Source organism: Garra rufa, chromosome 10 (assembly GCF_049309525.1).
Source record: "Garra rufa chromosome 10, GarRuf1.0, whole genome shotgun sequence".
NCBI classification, from domain to species: domain Eukaryota; kingdom Metazoa; phylum Chordata; class Actinopteri; order Cypriniformes; family Cyprinidae; genus Garra; species Garra rufa.
The window spans coordinates 31,043,940-31,069,704 of NC_133370.1; the positions used below are offsets into that span (position 1 = coordinate 31,043,940).

Consider the following 25,765-nt stretch of genomic DNA (forward strand, 5'->3'; position numbering starts at 1 on the left):
CTCCCAACACCGGGCCCAGATTTAAAAACCAAGGATTTCTCCACATGTCCAAGGCACGAAAGCATCGCCGCGTGACCTTGATCATGCGAAAAGGGTTTCCCTCGGGGAAAACCCCTTGGTTTTGAGCCACCACTGTAGGGGTCTCATGTACAGCAGGCCAAAAGGAATCACATTGGACGCAGCTGCCATGAGACCCAGCAGTTTCTGGAACTGCTTGACAGTGAGTGACCGGCCCTCTTTCACTCTCGAGACTTGTTTGAGAATCGACTCTACACGAGCGGGAGACAGACGTGCCCGCATCGTGGAGGAATCCCAAATTACACCAAGATAAGTGGTCCTCTGTGCTGGAGAAAGCACACTCTTCTTGGTGTTTAGTCTTAACCCCAACTCTTTCATGTGTGACAGAACAACACCTCGATGTTGAACCGCCAACTGTTCGGACTGGGCCAGAATAAGCCAGTCGTCGATGTAGTTGAGTATGCGGATGCCTTGGAGTCGCAGCGGAGCCAGAGCTGCATCCACACACTTCGTGAAAGTGCGGGGTGAGAGTGCAAGGCCGAAGGGAAGAACCCGATATTGGTATGCTTCGCCCCTGAAAGCAAACCTCAGGAACTTCCTGTGTTGAGGAAGGATGGAGACATGGAAGTATGCGTCTTTCAGGTCTATGGTCACAAACCAGTCCTCGGACTGAATCTGTGACACAACCTGCTTGATAGTCAACATCTTGAACTTGAGACGCATGACTGACCGATTTAGAACACGCAGGTCTAAGATGGGCCTGAGGCCCCCATCCTTCTTCGGAACTATGAAGTACTGGCTGTAGAACTCGGACTCTTGCTCGTGAGGAGGGACCACCTCGATGGCCTCCTTCCCCAGAAGAGTGTTTACTTCTTGTTCCATAACCAGAGCCTGCTGAGAACCCACGATAGTGGGAAATACTCCGCTGAAACAGGGAGGAGGAGCACCGAACTGAATGCGGTACCCTCTTTCTACAGTATGCAGGACCCATTGAGAGACATTCTGCAGAAGCTTCCACGCTGCCAGAAAGTCTACTAAGTGAATCAGCCTCTCGAGGCTGACCTCTGGTGTTTGAGAGACAGCTGACACGGGGTCCTGAAGCGGCGGACCGGCAGGAAAACACCCAGTCAGCTGTAGAAGGGACCTCCTTAGAGGTCGCAAGGTTCCCGGTACCGCTACGGTAACGGGCGGTAGCCGAGAGATGCGCTCGCTGGGATCTGCTGCGCCCTGAAGCACCATAGGTGGCAGGGTTGGCAAGACAAACCCCTGGGGACACCGAGGAGAGACGGGCACCGTATGATGAGGTGTTAACCGCTCTTCCCCAGAGGGGACTGTCCCCAATGGCCTTCCATACCCGTCAGGGCCGTTTAGCCGAGCCCTTCTTAGCCTGCAAGACGACCCTCAGATCTGTCTTGGGCTTGGAAGAGCCCGGCTTAGAGCGTCGTTTCTGAGCCTCCCGGTACGAGGGGCTGGTATGCGGCTGGGACTGCTGTGATGTTTCAGCCCTTTGAGTTGGAGTACGGCGGGGGAGGAACCGCTGGAACGCCGCCGCTTGACGACGTGCCTCCTGGTGCCTGTCGACGACAGAATCGACTGCGTCGCCGAACAGGCCCGAAGACACGAGCGGGGCGTCCATCAGGAAGACCTTGTCCTTTTCCTTAATACTGGACAAGGTCAGCCACAAATGCCTCTCCGCAGCCAATATTGCTGCCATTGACCTGCCAATAGCACGGGCGGTCTCTTTGGTGGCGCGGAGAGACAAATCAGCGGTCCTCCGGAGCTCAGCCAGATCGTCAGGCTGAGCCCCTTCACCTGAATCCAACTCCTTTAGCAGGTCGGCTTGGTACGCCTGTAACACCGCCATGATGTGCAGACACGCACCAGCCTGACCTGCCGCCGCATAACCTTTGCCCACCAGAGCTGAGGTGGTTTTCAGAGCTCTGGAGGGCAGCGCTGGAGCCTTCAACGACGATGCCGCTTCGGGGGACAGATAGCTCGCAAGCGTCTGCTCAACCCGAGGCATCGCCGTATACGCATGCTCTGACAGCCCCACCACATTAGAATAGTGTGCAGCAGAAGGGCTGTAGAGCCGCGAAGAATAAGGTTTCCCCCAGGACCTCGACACCTCAGTGTGGAGGTCCGGGAAAACGGAAGGCTCCTGCGCAGAGGTGGTGGCCGAAACCGCAGGAAGTGTTCATCCAATTTGCTTCGCTGCGGTTTGGTCTGTCACGGCCGGCCGGCCACTCTAGATTTAATGTGGCTACGGCACGAGTGACCACCTCTAAAAGTTCCTCGTACTGGGGAGAGTGAGGGAGTGAATCTTCACCGACGCCCTCTACATCAACCTCCTCAGAGGAAGATAAGAGAAGCGCCGCGCCCTCTTCCCGGGGGGAAGAAACCGCAAAGCGGGCTTCCGAACCCAGAGAGTGGGCGATGGATCTAACAGGTGAGGCTGAAGATAGGGACTCGCCCGTCTCAAAGCCCGATGTTAGATCCATTTGCGAACCCCACGAGTGCAGCCAGACCCGAGAGGGACGCTGGTGAAAGCCCCCTCCTCGAAGAGGGCTTTCCGGGAGCGGAGCACACGCAACGGCATGCGCTCACACTGCACGCAACCAGCCCCCTCAAGAGCTGATGCGGCATGTGCTGCTCCCAGACAGACAACACACAGACTGTGTGTATCCTCACCCGTAATAAAACGCGGGCAAGGAGGAACACACGATCTGTGATGTTGCTGCTTATAACTAGTTTCACCCTTCTTTGTTTTAGACATACTGACACAGACAAACAGTCTCTCTCAAATAAAATTTGTGCAAACTGGCACGAAAAAGCAGAGAGACAGACATAGAGCGCTTGCTGAATGGCAGAAAGCTAGCGCTGCTCTCACCGTACGTGCTTTTAAGCTTCCTGGTCGGTGACGTCATCACGTACGTGACGTCTCGCGATTCCATTGGACTGATTGTACACGTGATTCAGAGCGTGGTCACGCTGGAGGCGTTCCCAAAGCGTTTCGACGCAGCGTAAGTTCCTGGAAGGGAATGGCCTTTACAGAAGGTACTGTAAACACAGTATTTTAAAGTTATTTATTTTTCTAAGCATCTTCTATTGAACATAGCAACCATTATTTGTCAAAGGGTTGTCAAGAACATTAGACATGTTAAAGAACTGATTCACATGTATGAATTGCAGTGGCGATACAATATTGTATAGTTTTACAAAAGTATGCCAGATTGTGGTAATCTGCTTCATCTTCCACAATCTAGCATTTAGAATCAAACCTACAAAAAGACGAATTTAAAAAAAACCCAATGTCCTGAACATGAACCCTTAATGAGTTAATTCTGAAACAAACACTATAATTGTACTGATGCAGTAAGTGTTAGAGAATTGTTGCATAGTTTCTGCATTTTTCCAGCACAGTAAATTCACTGGCTTGTCTGTTATGCTGCTCATCTCGCTTCCCTTTTAAGTGTGCAATCATGTAGTTTTACGAACCATATGATTACACTTGAATTTTGTTGTGAGAACATCTCAGTCGAGATTCAGTGCTGTGCCACATTAGATTTCCGGTAAAAAAAAAAAAATCCTCTGGAGCATAATGAATAAGCTTGTTAATGTGGGGGCCGACGGAGGAGCTGTGTGAGTAAACTGACAGCGGTAGCGCTCATTGTAAACTAGTTTCAGTCTGCTGCTTCTCCAAGCTCCGCTCATAGACAATATTCAATGTGACAAATCTGCCCACGCTTACATTAAAATTTGAGTCCCTTTCCTCTGCTTTCGTGCCTAATATTCTGGTTGTAAAAAAGATGTAGACTCACCTAGCACTGATCGGGCTGTCATTTTCCATGATGTGATTACGGTTTGGCATCACTGAGCTTTTCAGGATTGGTTTCCTTTTTTTAATTAATATGCATTATGTTAATTATGAAGAAAATAATGTGCAATTAATCATCCCACTTGACCGGTATGCACACTATTATTCAAAAGTTTCAGGTCAGTCAGATTTTTTTAAGAAATGTATTCAGCAAGGATGCATAAAATTAATCAAAAGTGACAAAAAAGACATTTATAATGTTACAAAAGATTTATATTTTAAAATGCTGAACGTTCTGTTCATCCAGAAAAAGAATCCTAAAAAATTTACAAAACATTTTAATCCACAAGTGTTGTCAAAACTGATAATAATAATAAATGCTTCTTAAGCATGAAATCAGCACATTATTATAATTTCTGAAGGATCATGTGACACTGAAGAAGTAATGACTGCTAAAAATTCAACTTTGCCATCACAAGAATCAATGGCATTTTAAAATATATTTAAATACTTTTGTTTTAACTGTATTTTTGATGTATATCACCTTACATATATCTTACCAACCACAAACTTTTGAATGATGGTGTGTCTTTGTGTTCCTCTAGGTGTGTACGCGTTTGGCCTCTTTGCCACAGACATCTTTGTAAATGCCGGGCAGGTGGTAACAGGAAATCTGTCTCCATACTTCCTGACGGTGTGCAAACCCAACTACACAGCGCTGGGGTGCCAACAGGTGGTGCGTTTCATCAGCCAACAGGAAGCCTGCACAGGCAATGAGGATGATATCTTACATGCTCGCAAATCCTTCCCATCCAAAGAGGCGGCCATCAGCGTTTATGCGGCTCTTTATGTTGCTGTGAGTAAACTTGACATAGCCTATACACACACACAAATGAAAGAGATGTGCCAAACTCTGTGATTTCTGATTCATTCTAATTAATTTTTTAGTCTAAACATACAAAAAATGTACATGAAGTGCAAATCTGATCCAAAGATATATGCGTTGTGGTTTAAAATCTTAGAATTTATGAAAGCTGTTTATGTACAAGTTAATCCAGGGGGGGGAAACAGCCTTTACTGTAAATAAGGGCAGGTAGAAACTGATTATTTAAAGTTGACATATCATGAAAATCTGACTTTTTCCATGCTAAAGTGCTATAATCGGGTCTCTGGTGCATCTACGAACCCAAAAAAGTGAAAAAGAACATGCCAGTACATATTTTTTTGGCAAGCCCTTCTCTCCAAGCTTATGTAAAAATGAGCCGCTCAGATTTCACTCCCCCGTGACGTAGTAAAGGGAATCGGCAAACACCAGATTTATATAAGAAGGAGGAAACGATGGTGTTTAAGACTCATGGTATGTCATGTCCATGTACTGAACTGTTATTATTCAACTACACCAAGGCAAATAGTTTTCCATTCTATGGCACCTTTAAGCAAATCATGCTAACTTCTGCTGTTGGCTGCACAGAGGAACACAGAACACTATTTAGAGACCCAGCCTCAGCAGACAAGAGAGCAGTGGATTTCAATAAAGCAAAAGGAACTCCAAGGCACTCTCATTTGGAAAAAGTTAAAAAGCCTTTATTGCAGCGGCTTGGTCACATTAAACCTTTCTAAAAAACTCCAATGCGTTTCAGCACATGGCCTTCATCAGGGAGTCAAACAGTTCTCACAGGTAAGAGGAGGTACTTAACATCTAAACACCAATCAGAAAGCTCCACCTTGCAGATCAATTAGTCAGGTGACAAGTATCTGTATATCACAACCAACAGGTGTCATCCTTACCAAACAGTGAGACATAAACATTATACCTGAAACACACTGAATATCACATATACATACTAAAACACACACACAGTCACCAGGTAGAAGTAAACAAAATCTAGTGTAAAAATAAAAGGATGGCACCAACCAGACATAAAATCAGAGAAAGACACTAAAGTCCAGGTCTTCATTTAGGCCTGGATATTTAGTGGCTTGGAGTTTAAATATCCAAAAAGTCTCCTTCTGGTTTAACTGCCTCTGTCTATCACCTTTTCTCAAGGTCAGTGGGATGTGATCAATCCCACAGGCCTGTAAAGTAGACGGATTACTATTATGGTGTTCCATGTAGTGTCTTGCCATTGGGTAATTAATGTTGCCTGTGCGAATAGCATATTTGTGTTCGGCCAGTCTGTCTTGTAAGTGTCGTTTCGTTCTTCCAACATAAAACACTTTGCACACAGGACACTCTAATCTATAGACAACAAAAGTAGTTTTACAATTTATAAAGTGATTAATCTTAAATTGCTTTTGGGAAACAATATCCTCGAAAATTTTTGTTTGCCTTACATTAGTACAGTGATTGCAGTGGTGACATTTATAACAACCCTTGGGTCTGGTGCTCAACCACATTTGTTCGGAATCTGGTTTTAGATAACTATGGACCAGTTTATCTTGTAGAGTAGGACATCTTCTAAAACTTACCAAAGGTGGATCAGGAAAAAACTTGCTTAAAAGGTCGTCACTCTCAATAATACCCCAGTTTTTTCTTATGATTTGTTTAATTTGTTCACTCTCTGTACTGTACCTAGTGACAAATACTGGTCTGTCCTTTGTCTGTTTTACTGTATTTCTTTTAAGTAATGATATTCTATCAGTGTGCTTAGCTCTAGTATAAGCTTTTTGGAGAATCGTGTTCTTATATCCCCGTTCTACAAATCTTGACATCATTTCTATGGATTGATTTTCAAAAACCTTGTCTCGATCACAAATTCTTCTCACCCTCTGGAACTGTCCATATGGGACATTGTCTTTCAGCCAATTAGGATGGAAACTTTTAGCATGTAAAATAGTGTTTCTATCTGTAGGTTTCCTAAACACTGATGTATGTAAAGATCCTAGATCATCTTTAAAAATAGTAAGGTCAAGAAAATGAATGCACTCTCTACTGTACTCCAAAGACAGCTTAATGTTAGAGTTAATACTATTTAAAAATGTATGGAATTCTTTTAACTCTGATTCTGACCCCGACCAAAACAAGCAGACATCATCAATATAGCGTCCCCACCAAACAATGTACTTTGAAAACACATTTCTTTCGCAATTGAAGACAAAATCTTCTTCCCATTTCCCATTAGAGCAGTGGATTTATTGGTTTATTTACTGTATATCACACTGCTGCTACACAGATCTAATATAAACATGTAATTTCTTTCCCAGCTGTTTACCTTCACAGACAAAACTGACTGTTTTTGTAACTGTGTGTTTTTAACATAAACTTGTGTGTTTTTGACAGTTTAACTGGAAAAAGACATGAAAGAGAACTTAGTAAAAAACTCACAAGCCGTATGACAGCCGCTTTCAGTGTGCATGTTTCAGATGTGTGCTCAGAAAACCGTACAGTGAGGCAAAAAAAACAAAAAAACAATTGATCCCCTGTTGATTTTGTACATTTGCCCACTGACAAAAAAATGAGCAGTCTATAATTTTAATGGTAGGTTTATTTTAACAGTGAGAGACAGAATAACAACAAAAAAATCCAGAAAAATGTATTTCAAAAAGTTATAAATTGATTTGCATTTTAATGAGTGAAATTAGTATTTGATCCCCTATCAATCAGCAAGATTTTTGGCTCCCAGGTTCCTTTTATAGAGGTCACAAACTGAGATTAGGAGCACTCTCTTTAAGTTTGCCAATGAACATCTGAATGATTCAGAGAAGAACTGGGTGAAAGTGTTGTCGTCAGATGAGAGCAAAATCAAGCTCTTTGGCATCAACTCAACTCACCATGTTTGGAGGAGGAGGAATGCTGCCTATGACCCCAAGAACACCATCCCAACCATCAAACATCAAGATGGAAACATTATGCTTTGGGGGTGTTTTTCTGCTAAGGGGACAGGACAACTACACTGCATCAAATGGACGATGGACTGGGCCATGTACCATCAGGGCAAGGGCATTGAAGCCAGCCAGGGCTTTGACAATGGGTCGTGGATGGGTATGACCCAAAACACATGGCCAAGGCAACAAAGGAGTGGCTTAAGAAGTAGCAGATTAAGAGAAAAATAAAACAATTATAAATTAGCTTAATGTAATATTATATAATGTATAAATTAATTAATTAATATAATATGACCCCTTTCTAAAGCCAAGCATGGCTTTGCAAATAGTACTGGGTGTACTTCATAAAAGCACAGTATGTTTAATGTCTGAGGGAATTGTGTCCTTCATTATACTGTATTTAGGCTGTACATTAAAGTTTATTCAAACTGACATTGTGATTATGCTTATCTTATAAAATTGTTGTCCAATTTAAGATTTTTAGAAAGAGCATAAAAGGATTTTGCTCCAACACCCCTTCAAATTCAAAGGAGAGAAACCTTTTATCCATGCTATGGTATCGATCCAGGCATAAAATAAGGTTTCATAACATGTTTTTTTTTTTTTCAAAAAATGGTACCACTTTTTATAGACATAAAAAGCCGATTTCCATTTATTCTTGAAATCCAAGGGCTTCAAGGCCTGTCCCAGCTACACAGCACTCATTTTGGACACAGAAAATTGATTTTCATTTTCCATCAGTTCTCCCGAGGTCTTTATGTTGCTTTGCTTCGCTGTCTGATTTTCGATCATGTTAACATCTGGGGTGATCTGTACGATTTAATACAGGGGTGTCCAGTCCTGTGGGCCAGTGTCCTACAGAGTTCAGCTCCCATCCCAATTAAACATACCTATATCAGCTAATCAAGATCTTTAGGATTACTAAACTCTGGAGCACATTGACCCTCCAGAACGCAGTCCAAAGCTTCTGAGATCAAAATCCTGCAATGTTTGCCAGAAATGTCTGTAGCAAGACATGTAAATAAATAAATAAATAAATAAATAAGAATCATGTAAGGACATATTTCTCCTGGCAACCTTGAAACCTTAATCATGCCAATCAAATTAATTACTGAGCATAACTCAGTCGTTAAATAAATCCGAAATGGTTTACATTCTGAGTAGGCATGTTTTAATGCTAACAGCCTCAAGGCAGATGGTAAGAAGTCCAAATTGGCCTTCTAGGAGATTAATTTAATGGTTCCTTTGACAATAATAAAACTAATAACTTCCCTATAGAGAGAAAAAACTTTCATTTGTCATATCCAAATGGCCTTGTGTCACAGAGTTAGAGGAGAGAAGGAGAATCAATAGATCTAGCATGCCTAAGGGCTGCTCTATTACTTAATTACCTCATTTTGCCTGTGATGGAATTTCAAAATGGCACTTCACCTGAAAATCAAAATCACTATTTACTCATTCACCCTCGTTCCAGTCCCATTTCCTGTTATATTTGTCCTGTGTTGCACAAAAGAACAAAAAGCTTTAAAATATGTGCAATCATGAAGTCATACTTTGGTTATTCTCACTGTGTGTATAGTTACAATAAGATGAAATATGATATCAAACAGTACTGCTTCTTTTCATTTTCCTTTGAACATATTAATAGCTACAAAAATGTAGCTCAGACAAGGCATACATTTTGATTAATGTTACCTTCTCTGTAAACTTAACAAAACAAAATATAAAACATAGCCCTCTTTTCATTTTCATTTAAAAAATATAAAACATATTAATATATGGTTCAGGCAATATGTGCATATACTCTGATTATGTTCATTGTATAATAATAAAATAATAAAAACAAATATGACAAAATACAACTCTGCCTGTTTTTTTTTTTTTTTTTTAAATGCCAGTTTTAATTAACAATAATAGCCATTATAAAAGTATAAGTATAAAGTAAAAGAGGCTTATGTAATAGAAATAAAACACATGCTACAAAGTCAGCGGTGTACCAAAGTTAAATTAAATATTTATTAAAATTATGAAACATAAAATTGTGCTCAGGCAAAACGATATGACCTGGAACAAATAAGAGTAGTGAGACCAAGGATTGCCTGATAGATGTATCTAAAATGAATTATAGGTCATGTTTAACCACTATAGAGACATTAGAGCCAGCAGCAAATTCCTGAAGGACTAACTGAGGTAAAGCTGCTCTAGGCGGGATATGTGAGCACTGGGCACCTGGTGATCACCTGAAGCTCACATCTCCAAAATTGGCAAAGCACATTTTTAAATAGGCACTGTCTTTATATATACAGTCAAGCCCAAAATTATTCATACTCCTGACATCCAAAATAATTCTGACTTAAAGTTACTTTTATTCAACCAGCAAGTTTTTTCGACCGGAAATGACACTGGCTTCTCCCAAAAGATAATAAGATGATGTACAAGAGGCATCATTGTGGAAAAAAATATTTCTCAGCTTTTATTTACATTTGAACAAAAAGTGGCATGTCCAAAATTATTCATACCCTTTGCAAACTGTCACAGCCTATGGGAAAATCCAAAGTTCTATACCATTCCAAATAGTCCAAGCTGTTCTAAAGCATCCTAATTACCCTGATTCATTTGGAACAGCTGTTTTAATCAACTCAGCAGGTGGAAAACAGAAGCTCTCTGCTATTGGTTTGTGGACAGTCATGACTAAGACAAAGGAGCTCAATGAGGACCTGCGGCTGCACATTGTGGCTGCTCATAAGTCAGGAAAGGGCTATAAGACCACATCTAAATGTTTTGAAGTTCCAGTGGCTACAGTGCAAAGTATTATTAAAAACACAAGACGTGCTGCACTGTGAAAAATCTCAGAGGACGTGGTCGGAAGCCAAAAGTGACACCTGTGATGGCCAGGAGGATAGTGAGACAGGTCAGAAAGAATCCAAGGATCACCACCAAGGCCATCCTGATGAATATGGGCTTCGCTGGTGGCAACATCTCAAAACAGACAGTCCAACAGACACTGTACACCACAGGGTTCCACGGAAACAGACCAAGGAGGACACCACTTCTCCAGATAAGGCACACAAAAGCTTCTTGACCTTTGCAAATGCTCATCTGGACAAAGAAGAAGACTTCTGGTCTTCTGCTTTATGGTCAGATTAAACAAAAAATTTATTGTTTGGCCACAATGATTTAGCCTTCAAACATGGTGGTGGGAACCTAATGTTTTGGGGGTGTTTTTTCAGCCATTGGACCAGGAAACCTAATCACAGTAAACGGCACCATGAAAAAGGGGCAATACATCAAAATTCTCAACAACAACATCAGGCAGTCTGCAGAGAAACTTGGCCTTGGGCACCAGTGGACATTTCAGCACGACAAAGACCCAAAACACACAGCAAAAGTGGTGAAGAAATGGTTAGCAGACAAAAACATTAACGTTTTGCAGTGGCCCAGCCAGAGTCCTGACTTAAATCCAATTGAGAATCTGTGGAGGGAGCTAAAGATCAGGGTGATGGCAAGGAGACCCTCCAACCTGAAAGATTTGGAGCTCATCGCTAAAGATGAATGGGCAAAAATACCAGTGGAGACATGCAAAAAGCTGGTCAGCAATTATAGGAAGCGTTTGATTGCTGTAATAGCCAATAAAGGTGTTTCTATTGATTATTGAGAAGGGTATGAATAATTTTGGACATGGCACTTTTTATTCAAATGTAAATAATAGATGAGTAATGATTGTTTCCACAATGATGCCTCTTGTACATCATATTATTATCTTCAGAGAGATGTCTGTATCATTTCTAAAAAAAAAAAAACCTTGCTGGTTGAATAAAAGTAACTTTAATGCAGAATTTGCCAGGGGTATGAACAATTTTGGGCTTGACTGTATATAAACCACAGATTAAAGTTTTAAACATCTGCATTCTCACCTGAAAACACTTAAAACTAAATTTCATAATGCAATAACTAATATTTTGAAAATGATGTAAGTTTTCTCCTCCACCATTAACACTGACTTGTTGGTGCAAAATGCATTCTAAGATACCTAACCACCTCAAGTTCTCACAAGTCAACTTTTGATGCATCCTCGATAAAGGCAAGACCAAGAACAAGAACAAGAACACATCTGGGGACTTTAACTTTACAACTTTAAATTGGAGCAGTACTTGGGCAACCATTAATGACATTCACAAGTCCACAAGAACACAAGTACACGCATATTGAGAAACGGCTTCTATTTTTACGAACTTTGTTTCATTTAATTTATTCTTTAAATTTTTTTTGCTTGGTGTAAAAAAGGTCTTTAAAAGTCTTAAATTTACCATCATAATATCTGCTGACTATTTTGAGTTTTTAATTGATAATTATCGGTCAGTATCGGATATTTAATTGCATGTTCGTATTTACACTTAATTTTAAATTTAGATGATCTTTATCATCATCTAACGCTCTCTTAAAGGTAATCTCTAAAAACATCACTAATAGATTAACAAAACTGTTAAATGTGATCTTTAGCAAATGCAAATATCCATTCCCATTATGTACATTAAAATGTTATGAAGCCTAAATCACTTACAGCATTAAAAATGATTGCTTTGAGTTCAGACAAACTAGTTTAGAATTAAAGTATCAGTCATTTATTGTTAATTGGCCATTACATGGAAAGAATTATCAGCTTATTGGCCAGAATTTTTAGACCCATAAAATGTGAACTTCCTCAGGGATAATTAAAAGGAAGCTAAGTAGAATGAAGAGGATATCTGTCTGAATGCTGCTGGTGATCCCTACTCAAGACATTAATAGTCGTACTTGATCAAATCCTCACAGTGAATGCCAGACCACCCCCACCTTCCCTCTCTCCCCTAAGGCTTGATTCAGGACAAAAGCAAAGCAGGTTGTCTTCAAATACCACCAGACTAGCCTTCAAATGCCACCTTTTCAAGTCAAAACCAATGTCTTTGATAAATGAAATGATTTAGCTGAACCATGGAAATTTATTTCATTTGCAGTGCACCTGCAATAGCATCATACACATTCAAATGTTTACATACACTGATCAGAGTAATTGGTGCAAGTTAGTGTGCAGTTTACTGTTGTCGAAGTCACTGTTAAATTGAAACCTGTGTTTTCAGACAAACATGCCCACACGTGAGCAGGGAATGAATGAGCTATGAAAAGCGTTTACATAGCGGTTAGGATGAAGATGTATTACAGAGTGCTCTGTTTTTCCTCAGATGTACATCACATGCTCGGTGAAGGCCAAAGGGACACGGCTGGCCAAGCCGGTGCTCTCTCTGGGGCTCATGTGTCTGGCCTTCCTAACTGGGATTAATCGAGTGGTGGAGTACCGCAACCACTGGTCTGATGTCATTGCTGGCTTCATCATCGGAGGAGCCATTGCTGTCTTTATGGTGAGGTCATTTCTGAAAACACACACTAATAGAAAGATACAAATGCAGGTCATATGCATACATACATAAATATGCATATTGACACTAAAAATTACAGTAAATTTAACGGTACAAGGCTGTAAAAATGATACAGTAAAAACCTGTTAAATGGTTAATGGTAAGTTCCCCTAATATATACATGAAATACTGTTTTATATTATGAAATACTGTTAATAACTGTAAATTGACATTCCCAGAATTCCCTGCATTTCATTTCAAATGTAATATTTTTTTGTTGAAAACTGTAAAAAGTTTTCACCAGTTTCAACTTAAAAACTTACGTTTAGCAGCTGCCTTAAATTTTTAAGTTAAATCAACTTAAGTAATTTCAACTCACAAGTTAAATCAACTCATTTTATTGTAATGAGTTAAAATGATTTAGTAGTTTTGAGTTGATTTAACTTAAAATTTTAAGGCAGCTGCAAAACGTCTCGGGTTACTATTGTAACCTTAGTTCCCTGAGGGAACGAGACGCCGCGTCAGGAACGCTATGGGGAACGCCATTGGTGGGCCGCACTCTGAATCATGTCTTGCAACCAATGAACGACGGGGGTGACGTCACAGGCGCGGTGACGTCACCGACCAGGAAGTATAAAGCACGTGCGTTTGAAGCCCGCGGCAGCTCTAGCATGAAGCGAGCGCCGCAGGGGGCGGGAATTATGGTCCGAGACGCGGCGTCTCGTTCCATCAGGGAACTAAGGTTACAATAGTAACCCGAGACGTTCCCTTCCGGGAACTCGAGCCGCGTCAGGAACGCTATGGGGAACGAGACTACCTATGTCCCCATAATTTCCGAACCCTGTGCAGTGTCTGTGCCAGCAGGTGGAAAGATAAGAGCCTTTGTCTAGCATTCCGCGGACAAGAGGCCCTGTAGTCCTCGGCCCTCGGGCACACGAGGAATGGTAGTCTTCCTCTGTCTGGTCGCCAGCCAGAGCGAGAGGTACTCCGCGGCCCTCAGGCACACGCAGAGTCTTAGTCCTTTGTCTGGGAGTCAGCCAGAGCAAGAGGGACCGAATGACCACTGTCTAGCACTTGGCGGACAGATGGTGTGTGAAGTCCCCGGTCCGTAGACCCACGAGGACTGTGAGCTTGACCTCAAGGCTCCTCGGCCCTCGGGCACACGAGGAGTGGGTGATCCTTTGCCTGGGGGTGCAGCCAGAGCAAGAGGGATCCAAGGCTCGGCCTGTGCTACGCCAGGATGCGAGAGATAAGGCCATTGTCGGCATTCCGCGGACAAGAGGGCACTGCAATCCCCGGCCCTCGGGCTCACGGGGAAGACAGTAGGGGCCTCTGCCTGGTAGCCAGCCAGTGCATGAGGCACTCCTCGGCCTTGTTCTAAGGCAGACGAGGAGTCTTAGTCCTTGGTCAAGGTAGTTTCCGGAACCAGAGGGACCGAATTACACTCGGTCTGATAGCATCCTGCGTCAGAACACGAGGACAAGTAAGCCATTGTCTAGCATTCCGCGGACAAGAGGGCTGTAAGGTTCTCGGCCCACAGGCACACGAGAATAGAGACCTCCGCCTGGTTCGCCAGCCAGTGCAGGAGGCACCCCTCGGCCCTCGGGCACACGAGGAGTCTTAGTCCTTTGTCTGGGGTTTCAGCCATGACAAGAGGGACTGAAAGCTCGGTCTGTAAACAGCATCAGAACGCGAGAGTAAGAGCCTTTGTCTAGTTTTCCACGGACAACAGGCTAAGTATTTCTTTGTTTGTTTTGCAGATCTCTTTAGTTTGGCGAAACTAACTTCTCTTCCTTCCACAGAAAGAATGCACCTTGAGAAGTCTTCTCCTGGCTAAGGAGGTTGCTGACTCTCTAGGCCTAGCGCACTAGGCCCGAGAGAACAGCAGAGCCTGGAGCGGCTCTGAGGTCAAGCTCATAATACCTGACGAATGTCAGGGGTGAGGACCAACCCGCAGCATTGCAGATGTCTTGTATGGGGACACCTGCCGTCAGAGCTCTCGAGGCACTCATACCTCGAGTGGAGTGAGCCTTGAGTCCCAATGGAGAAGGGAGATCAGAGGACTCGTAAGCAGTAGTTATGGCATCGATGATCCATCTACTAATAGTGGGCTTTGAAGCCGGGCTCCCCCTCTTAGGGGGGCCGTAACAGACAAACAGTTGCTCTGTTTTACGCCACATGGCAGCTCTGTGGACGTATGCGTCTAAAGCTCTGACTGGGCACATGCAGTTTAACTTCCTGTGACTCTGCTCCACGTATGGAGGAGGATAAAACGCTTGCAGCGTTATCGGCTGCGGTGCTAGGGAGGGGACCTTCGGGATGTACCTGACCCTGGGATACAGAAAGGCTTTGGCCATCCCTGGGGCAAACTCTAAATGAGACGGGGCCACTGACAGGGCCTGCAGGTCGCCTACTCTCTTGAGGGAGGTGAGTGCTAACAGAAGCGCTGTTTTTATCGTGAGGATGCGATCTGTAGACTCCTCTATGGGCTCAAATGGGGGCTCACATAGAGCTTCTAGCACCACGCGGGGACCCTGGGTGTCACTCGAGGCCTCAACCTGAGCGCACCGCGGAGGAACCGTATGACCAGGGGCTCTCTGCCCACTGAGAGGCCACCTAGAGGGGCGTGGTAGGCACTTATAGCCGCCACGTAAACCTTCAAGGTGGAGTGAGCTAGCCCTGCGGAAAGGCGAGACTGTAGGAACTCCAGAACTGTACCGACCGGGCAGTTGACTGGGTCTAAGTGGCGCTCGTGGCACCATCTCGCAAAGTTCCACTTGAGGCCATACAGTTTCCTCATAGAGGGAGCTCTGGATTGGAGGAGGGTCTCAACCACCTCAGTAGGGAGACCCGCTCCTATGAGTTGCGCCCCCTCAGGGGCCACACCCATAATCTCAACTTCTCTGGTTGGGGGTGGCAGACTGCGCCCCCAGCCTGAGACAGGAGGTCCCTCCTGACGGGAATCTCCCATGGAGAGCCGTCGAGGAGAGATACCAGGTCCGAGAACCATACTCGTGCCGGCCAGCGCGGGGCTACTAGTAGCAGCCGCACTTGAAACCGACGGACCCGTTCCAGAACTCCCGGGAGCAGAGCGATCGGGGGAAAGGCGTACAGACGCAGCCTCGGCCACGTCTGTGCCATGGCGTCCAGCCCCAGTGGAGCTGGAGGAACTAGAGAGTACCAGAGGGGACAGTGCGATGTCTCTCGAGTCGCAAACAGGTCCACCTGTGCCTGGCCAAATATTCTCCAGATCTGCTTCACCACCTCTGGGTGAAGCATCCATTCCCCGGGCCTCAGCCCCTGCCTTGACAGGACGTCTGCTCCCAAATTCAGATGTCCAGGAATGTGGACTGCTCTCAGGGAGAGGAGTTTTCCTTGAGACCACAGGAGGATCCGATACGCCAGCTTGAATAAGGGGCGTGAGCGGATCCCTCCTTGATGGTTTATGTAATAAACTACCGCTGTGCTGTCTGTACGAACGAGGACATGACGGTTTCTTAGGTCTGGTAGAAAACTCCTCAGGGCCTGGAACACCGCCAGCATCTCTAGGCAGTTTATGTGCCATGAGAGGTGGTGAGGGCTCCACAGGCCTTGGGCTGAGCGGCCACTCATGACCGCTCCCCATCTGGTAAGGGACGCATCTGTCGCTAGCGTGACGCGGCGGCATGGCATCCCCAAGACCGGTCCCTGAGAGAGAAACCAGGGTTTCTTCCACATGACCAGGGCACGTAGGCAGCGCCGCGTGACCTTGATCTTGCGGAGTGGGTTTCCCCTCGGGGAGAACCCCCTGGTTTTGAGCCACCACTGTAGTGGTCTCATATGCAGCAGTCCAAAAGGTATCACGTTGGAAGCGGCTGCTATAAGACCTAACAGTACTTGGAACTGTTTGACAGTGAGTGACTGGCCTAGCTTGACCGAATTTACTGCAGTGAGTATGGACTCGATCCGGGCAGGTGACAATCGTGCCCGCATCGTGGATGAATCCCATACCACGCCCAGATAAGTAGTCCTCTGTAATGGAGAGAGGACGCTCTTCTTGGCGTTGAGTCTCAACCCCAACTTCTGCATGTGAGCGAGAACAACACCTCGATGCTGAACCGCTAACTGCTCTGAGCTGGCTAGGATGAGCCAGTCGTCTATATAATTGAGTATGCGGATGCCCTGGAATCGCAGTGGAGCCAGCGCAGCATCCACACACTTCGTAAAAGTTCGGGGTGAGAGAGCTAGGCCGAACGGAAGTACTCTGTATTGGTACGCTTCGCCCCTGAAAGCGAACCTGAGAAACTTCCTGTGCTGAAGAAGGATGGAGACGTGAAAATAAGCGTCTTTTAGATCTATCGTGACAAACCAGTCCTCGGACCTGATTTGAGACACGACCTGCCTGACAGTGAGCATTCTGAACTTCAGTTTTCTGACTGAGCGATTTAGCAGCCTGAGATCTAAGATGGGCCGAAGCCCCCCATCCTTCTTCGGAACAATGAAGTAACGGCTGTAGAACCCGAATTCCCTGTCTTGAGGAGGGACCACCTCGATGGCCTCCTTCCTCAGAAGAGTATCTACTTCTTGTTCCATTACCAGACCCTGCTCGGGGCTTACTAATGTTGGAAATACCCCGCTGAAAGGTGGCGGCTTGGTGCCGAACTGGATAGCATAACCTTTCTCTACAGTACGCAGGACCCACTTTGAAACATTTGGCAGTAGTTTCCACGCTGCCAGAAAGTTTACTAAGGGCACCAGCCTCTCGAGACTGGTGTCTGGATTTACTCGAGGAACTAACTCGGAGGCCTGTAACAGCGAACTGGCAGGATACTCCTGCGCTAGCTCCTCTGAGGACCCCCACAGGGGTTGCGAACTCTCCAGGGCCGCTACGTTTCCGGGCGGGACTGCTAGAGGATGTTCGCGGGAGATTGCCGCGCCCTGTAACACTGGCAGGGTTAGCTGACTCATCTCCTGAGGGCCTTGAGGGGGTTTGAAACCCGCAACTTGGGGTACGGTGCAAACCCGCTCGCGAGGGGCTGCCCTCAACGGCCCTGAGCCACAACCGTCAGGGCCGTTTAGCCGAGGACTTCCTTGACTGAAGGACGACCTGAGGGTCGGGCCTTCTGTCAGGAGCCCTCGGCTTAGAGCGTCGCCATCCCCGCCCTCTAGGCTGGGCCGGAGGGGTACGGGTGGCAACGCTCTGTTTCTGTGCCTCACGATACGAGGAGCTCGTACACGGCTGGGGCTGCTCCCGTCCAGCAGCCCCAGAGGAGTAGACACGGCGAGGGAGGAAGGTCCTGAACGCTGCGGCCTGTCTACGGGCCTCCTGGTGCCTGGCGACAACTGTATCGACCGAGGCACCGAAGAGGCCGGACGGCTGCAAGGGGGCGTCCAGGAGTGTGACCCTGTCCTTCTCTTTGACTTCGGACAGGGTCAGCCAGAGATGCCTCTCCGCTGCCACCAGGGCTGCCATAGACCGGCCCACAGCACGGGCGGTCTCCTTGGTGGCGCGGAGAGCGAGATCTGCAGTACGCTGCATCTCTGACACGTTCACTTCCTCACCATCGCTCAACTCCTTCAGCAGGTCGGCTTGATAGGCTTGTAGCACTGCCATGGTGTGAAGGCAAGCACCAGCCTGACCTGCTGCCGTGTACGCCTTGCCCATTAAGCCTGATGTAACTTTTAATGGCTTAGTGGGCAAGGGCAGAGCCTTCAAGGACGATGCCGAGCCGGGGGACAGATAGCCCGCAAGCGTCTGCTCAACCCGTGGCATCGTCCTATATCCGCACTCCTCCGCGCCCGCGATGTTTCCATAATTCTCAGCGGGGTTGAATAGGCGGAATGAGTACGGCTTCTCCCACGATCTAGAAAGCTCTTTATGTAGATCGGGGAAGAAGGGAAGGCTCCGCTTAGGAGGTGCTGACTGTGTCCGCAGGAAGCGTTCATCTAACGCGCTTCGCTGCGGCTCATATGGATTTCTACGACTTTCTTCCGCGGGCCAAGCGATGTTGAGCTTGGCCACAGCGTTAGTCAGCACCTCTAAAAGCTCCTCGTAGTGAGGCGATCGGGGCGGCGGTTGTGGCTCACTGACATCCGGAGCTGCAAGGTCGACCTCCTCGGAGGAAGACAACAAGAGCTCCGGGATCAACTCTGGAGGGGAAGAAACCGCAGTGCGGGCTTCCGCATCCAAGAGAAGATCGCTCGACTGGCTGAGTGAGGGCGGAGATAGGGGTTCACCCGTCTCCATTCCCTCCAGCAAATCGAGCTGCGAACCCCACAAGTGCAGCTCCGCTCCCAAGCAGACCACGCATAGACTGTGTGTATCCCCACCAACAATGTAGCGTTGGCAGGGAGGGACACACTGTCTATGCGGGCGCTGAACCGCCACCGCTTTTCTAAGTTGCTTAGAAGTCATCACTCAAATAAAAGTGTACCAAACTGGGCACGAAAAACAGCAATGACTTCAGACAGACACAGACACAGAGCGCTCTCGCTGAATGACAAAAGCTGCCGCGGGCTTCAAACACACATGCTTTATACTTCCTGGTCGGTGACGTCACCGCGCCTGTGACGTCACCCCCGTCGTTCATTGGTTGCAAGACATGATTCAGAGTGCGGCCCGCCAATGGCGTTCCCCATAGCGTTCCTGACGCGGCTCGAGTTCCCGGAAGGGAACTTAAGTTTTTAAGTTCAATCTGGTGAAAACCTTTTACAGTATATGTTTCTTCTTAGTTCCCTCTCAGTCTGTCTCTTCGACGTCACGTCGGAGACCCACAAATTGGGATATCGCTTTAGAGATACCAATCCTCTTCGTGTGTAAACTAAACGAGCCAATGGACATTGGCATGCATGATTGTATCCAGCTGTCGCTGATCACAGCGTGAGCATAAATACACAGAAGGTGCAATGCATAGACAGCATTTCGCTTCGGAGCCAATCTTCGGATGGTGAGACGGCGAGAAACGGACTTCAAAGAAGTACTCTCTGACTGTTGGTGTTGGCGGCACGACGCGTCAGCGGTGGTGGTCTCCTGTGGGTGGAAAAGCGCGCAGTCAAGGATTGCACTACCTGCCTTCTGTGTCGCAGCGGCCATCTCCTCTCTGCGCTTCAGCACTAAGAGCAGTTCTAAAATAGTGCCATGGGTGAACGTCTTTTTAAAGACGAGGTGTTTTAAACACAATGCCGTTTCACCAGTGCGTTTCTGGATGCGGTCGTTACCTGGCGCCAGGTGATGGTCACGATCGCTGTCTGACGTGTCTGGGTATTGAGCACGCTCGGGCGGCGTTTGTGGATGAGTCATGCCGTCATTGCGGCGGCATGTCCATCACGGAGCTGCGGACCAGACTCCGCTTCCTGCAAAGGGGCGGGGTGCCAGTTCCTCTGCCCAGATCTACCGTTCCCCCCAGCAAACACCGGGGGGACTCTATCTCTGGCAGAGGGCTGACTGGTCTGACGATGACGGTGGGGAATTTCCCGGCGGACGATCCGTTGGGGGTTCCTCCTACCACCGACAGTCCGTTCCATCTGGAGCTCCCAGAAGAGTGTTCTGGTCCTCCTCGTGAGGAACCGCTCATTACTTTTGGGGCTCCCCCTGACGACCGGATGTCAATCGCTGCATCGGGGGGTGAGCCAGACTTCTCGGGGGAGGACGATTCCGGATCGCTGCCATCCGCTGGGCGGTCAGCGGTGCCGGATACCGACCCCGAGATGATGGCTATGCTTGCCCGGGCCGTCGAGAAGGTAGGGCTTGAATGGAACCCTCCATCACGTCCCGACCCCTCTCGGCTGGATGATTGGTATCTTGGGGTGGCTTGCGCTGGTTCTCAGCGTCCCACCCCAGTGCCCTTCTTCCCGGAGGTGCATGATGAGCTTACTGGGACTTGGACGGCACCTTTTACTGGACCTCGCGCTACGAGTGACGAATGTTACGGCGCGGTCTCTGGGTCGTGCGATGTTCACGATGGTGGTCCAGGAACGCCATCTCTGGCTGTGTCTGGCCGACATGAGGGAAGCAGACAAGGTCAGGTTCCTGAATGCCCCCGTGTCCCAGACCGGACTCTTCGGCGACGCGGTAGAAAACTTCGCCCAGCAGTTTTTGGCCGCCCAGAAGCAGACTGAGGCTATCAGTCACATCCTGCCTCGGCGTGCTCCCGCTGCTGCCTCCACCCAGCCGCCGGCAGCATCTCGGTCTGCTCGTCGCCGAGGGCGGCCCCCTGCTTCCGCCCCCGCTCCACAGCAGCCAGCGCAGCAGCCTTCACAGCGGCGCCGTGGAGCCGGTCGCAGGGCGGCCGGCGCGCCCGTCCAGGCTCCCACCAAGACCAGTGGGAAACGCAAGAACAAGCGTCCCTGAGACGGGCGACCCAGAGATGGAGGAAGCTGCTCTTCGGGAGATGGTGAACTCGAGCTCTTCACAAGCTACCTTTCAAGATGCTCACACAAAAACACATCCTCAGATGTGTTCGTCCCCAGGATTGGTTCACAGCGATCGACCTGAAGGACGCGTACTTTCGTGTTTCGATCCTTCCACGCCACAGACCATTTCTGCGGTTTGGGTTCGAAGGCAGAGCATATCAGTACAAGGTCCTGCCCTTCGGGCTGTCCCTCTCGCCCCGTGTCTTCACGAAAGTCACGGAGGCCACCCTTGTTCCCCTCAAAGAACAGGGCGTTCGTATCCTCAACTACCTCGACGACTGGCTGATACTAGCACACTCTCGAGAGCAGTTATGCGAGCACAGGGACCTGGTGTTGGCACACCTCGCCCGCTTGGGCCTTCGGGTCAACTGGGAAAAGAGCAAACTCTCTCCTATGCAGAGGATCTCTTTTCTTGGTGTGGAACTGGACTCGGTTAGCCAAACAGCTCGCCTCACACAAGAGCGTGCTCAGTCCGTGCTGGACTGCTTGAATACGTTCAAGAGCAGGAGAGTGGTCCCACTGAAACAATTTCAGAGGCTCCTGGGGCATATGGCAACGGCTACGGCAGTTATACCGCTTGGACTGCTCCATATGAGACCACTTCAGCACTGGCTTCGTGGCCGAGTCCCGAGGAGAGCGTGGCAGCGCAGCACTCTCCAGGTCAAAGTAACCTCGGCCTGTCGCCTAACCTTCACCCCGTGGTCAGACCTAGCTTTTCTGCGGACAGGAGTCCCCTTAGAACAGGTCTCCAGGCACGCTGTGGGACACACGGATGCCTCCACCACCGGTTGGGGGGCCACGTACAACGGGCAGGCAGTGTCGGGGGTTTGGACGAGCCCCCAGCTACACTGGCACATCAACTGCCTAGAGCTGCTAGCAGTACACCTTGCCTTGAACTGTCTCAAAAGGTGTCTTCGAGGCAAACACGTGCTGGTCCGTACGGACAACACTGCGACCGTTGCGTACATCAACCGACAAGGTGGTCTACGCTCCCGTCGCATGTCGCAGCTCGCCCGTTCTCTCCTCCTCTGGAGTCAGAAGCATCTGAGGTCGCTTCGTGCCATTCATATTCCGGGTTTGCTCAACCGTACAGCCGACGAGCTCTCACGAGCTGCGCTTCCCGGAGAGTGGAGACTCCATCCCCAGTCGGTCCAGCTGATTAAGAGACATTTCGGGGAAGCTCAGGTAGACCTGTTTGCTTCTCCGGAGACGTCCCACTGCCAGCTCTTTTACTCCCTGACTGAGGGTACACTCGGCACGGACTCCCTGGCATGCAGCTGGCCGCGGGACTTGCGCAAATATGCGTTTCCCCCAGTGAGCCTTCTCGCACAGACACTGTGCAAGGTCAGGGAGGATGAGGAGCAGGTCCTGTTAGTGGCGCCTTACTGGCCTACTCGGACCTGGTTCCCAGAACTAATGCTCCTCGCGACAGCCCCTCCCTGGCGGATTCCTCTGAGGAAGGATCTACTGACTCATAGACGGGGCACCCTGTGGCACCCGCGTCCAAACCTCTGGAAACTGCATGTCTGGTCCCTGGACGGGACGCGGAGGTTCTGAGTGATCTACCCCAAGGAGTGGTAGACACCATCACTTCGGCGAGAGCTGCATCCACGAGACATGCTTACGCCTTGAAGTGGAACCTGTTCGTCGAGTGGTCTTTCTCTAGAAATGAGGATCCCCGAAGATGCCCGATCGGAGTAGTGCTCACCTTTTTGCAGCAAGGGTTGGAGCGTAGGCTGTCGCCCTCCACCCTTAAGGTCTATGTAGCCGCTATCTCTGCAAACCATGACCCCATTGAAGGAAGGTCGATGGGTAAGCACGACCTGGTCGTCAGGTTTCTCAGGGGAGCGAGGAGGTTAAATCCTCCTAGGCCCCCCTCCGTACCCTCTTGGGACCTGTCTCTGGTGCTCACAGCACTACAGCGGGTCCCTTTCGAGCCTTTACAGTCAGTCGAGCTGAAGTATCTCTCTATGAAGACTCTGCTCCTGCTTGCATTGGCCTCCATCAAGAGGGTAGGGGACCTGCAGGCATTTTCGGTCAACGATTCGTGCCTTCAGTTCGGGCCGGCAGATTCCCAGGTAACCCTGAGGCCCCGGCCTGGCTACGTGCCCTAGGTTCCCACTACTCCCTTCAGGGATCAGGTGGTGAGCCTGCAAGCGCTGCCCCCGGAGGAGGCAGACCCAGCCCTAGCTTTGCTTTGTCCCGTCCGAGCATTAAGATGCTACGTCGACCGGACGCAAAGCTTCAGGACCTCAGACCAGCTCTTTATTTGTCACGGAGGACGGCAGAAGGGGAAGGCCGTCTCCAAGCAGAGGATGGCACACTGGATAGTGGATGCCATCGCCTTGGCTTATCAAGCTCAGGGCATGCCCTGCCCGTTCAGGTTGCGAGCTCACTCTACTAGAAGTGTTGCATCCTCCTGGGCGCTGGCTCGTGGCGCCTCGCTATCTGACATTTGTAGAGCTGCGGGCTGGGCGACCCCCAACACGTTCGCTAGGTTTTATAGCCTTCGTGTAGAGCCAGTCTCCTCCTGTGTTCTCACCTCAATCGGGTAGAAACACTGAGAGGCACTGGCTCAGGTCGGCTTGCTATCTTCTCCAGAGTGTCCATGTAGACCCTGTCGAGTTCCTCCTTCCTCGGCTCCAGACGTAGCGGAGCGTCTAGGCACCAGGCCTCTCTCGATGAATCTTTAGAACCAATAGAAGGCTCAGGATACATGAGAGACTTAAGTGAATCCCATATGTTTTCCACGGTACCCACAAGAGGCCGTGTTTCCCCGGTAACCTTCTACCATCTTCACGAGGGTTCAATCACCTCCATTCTTCCATATGTCCTAGTATGAGCCATATGTGTATTGCTCCGAACCTGCTGCGGGATGGGTGGGAGCTCCGCACGTTCCCAGTGCTCCAGCTTCACTGAAGTAGGTAGTGCTATGTTATACAGTGACTGGTCTTTTCTGATCCGCCCTTGGCCTAAGCAAAAATTGGAGGCCAGGAGGCTTGCTCAGGACACTGGAGGGGGGCAGCAGCTGCGGCGCTTTGCTAGGGATCCCAATTCGTCGGTCTCCGACGTGACGTCGAAGAGACCGACTGAGAGGGAACGTCTTGGTTACGTATGTAACCCTCGTTCCCTGAAGGAGGGAACGGAGACGTCACGTCCCGTCGCCTCTGCTGCTGTACCACCGCTGTGCGGCCGGACCCAAGCTCGGCTCCTCAGCGAAATCCTGTCTATGCATTGCACCTGCTGTGTATTTATGCTCATGCTGTGATCAGCGACAGCTGGATGCAATCATGCATGCCAATGTCCATTGGCTCGTTTAGTTTACACACGAAGAGGATTGGTATCTCTAAAGCGATATCCCAATTCGTCGGTCTCCGACGTGACGTCTCCGTTCCCTCCTTCAGGGAACGAGGGTTACATACGTAACCAAGATGTTTTTCTTTATCAGTTTTGTACATTAGGGTTGTATGTTACATCTAATGTTGTTAAATTAATGTTTTATTGCATTATTTTAGATTAATGTGTGTTACCATGATGGTGTTTAGTGTTTGTGTAAATGACACTATGCACCTTCTATATGTTAATAGTTAAAAGCTGCTTGTGATGGGCTTTGATTCATCATGTGACTTTCTCATCACCACCTGCTTTTGGAAGTTTTCAGTGTATTACAAAGGTACAAAACAGATTTCAGTATATCAGTAGGTTAGTATATTAACATATCAGTTCATGAAATTACAGTATTTAAATATCAATTTAAGTTAAAACCGTAAAACCTTAAATGTTGTTACCATATTTTTTAAGGTAAAATTCTGGCAGCCACAGCTGCCTTTTTTAACCGCAAATACAGATTTACAGATTTACAGATTTTTTATTTACAGTGTAGAAATTCAGATGAATTTCTTGGTTTTTAAGTGATTTGTGTTGGTACTTAATTATTTTGTGAAGATGGTTTTTAAATGATATTATATTTAGCAAAACTGACTATACATTATTGTCTAGAAGTTTGGAGTGGGTACGATTTTTAAGAAGTATTTTAAAGAATTCTTTGGAATAAGTCTCTTACGTCTGCATTATTTTGATCAAAAATACAGCAAACACTTGTTTTCAAGTGATTTGTGTTAGTACTTAATTATTTTGTGAATATGCTTTTTAATGATGTTATATTTAGTTATAGCAAAATTGACTATACATTATTGTTCAGAAGTTTGGAGTGGGTACTTTTTTGAGAAGTATTTTAAAGAATTCTTTGGAAGAAGTCTCTTACGGCTGCATTAGTTTGATCAAAAATACAGTAAACATTGTAATTTTGTAAATTATTACAATT

At 47.5% G+C, this 25,765-nt stretch overlaps 1 protein-coding gene across 1 annotated transcript in view; it reads left to right on the forward strand.

Moving 5' to 3' along the window:
• The window catches only part of plppr5a (phospholipid phosphatase related 5a), a 64,739-nt gene that overhangs the window by 20,319 nt on the left and 18,655 nt on the right, over positions 1 to 25,765 (forward strand). The window contains exons 3-4 of the mRNA XM_073848885.1: positions 4,438 to 4,688; positions 12,877 to 13,053. Coding sequence (XP_073704986.1) covers positions 4,438 to 4,688; positions 12,877 to 13,053 — 428 coding nt within the window. The remainder of the gene's footprint in view (positions 1 to 4,437; positions 4,689 to 12,876; positions 13,054 to 25,765) is intronic.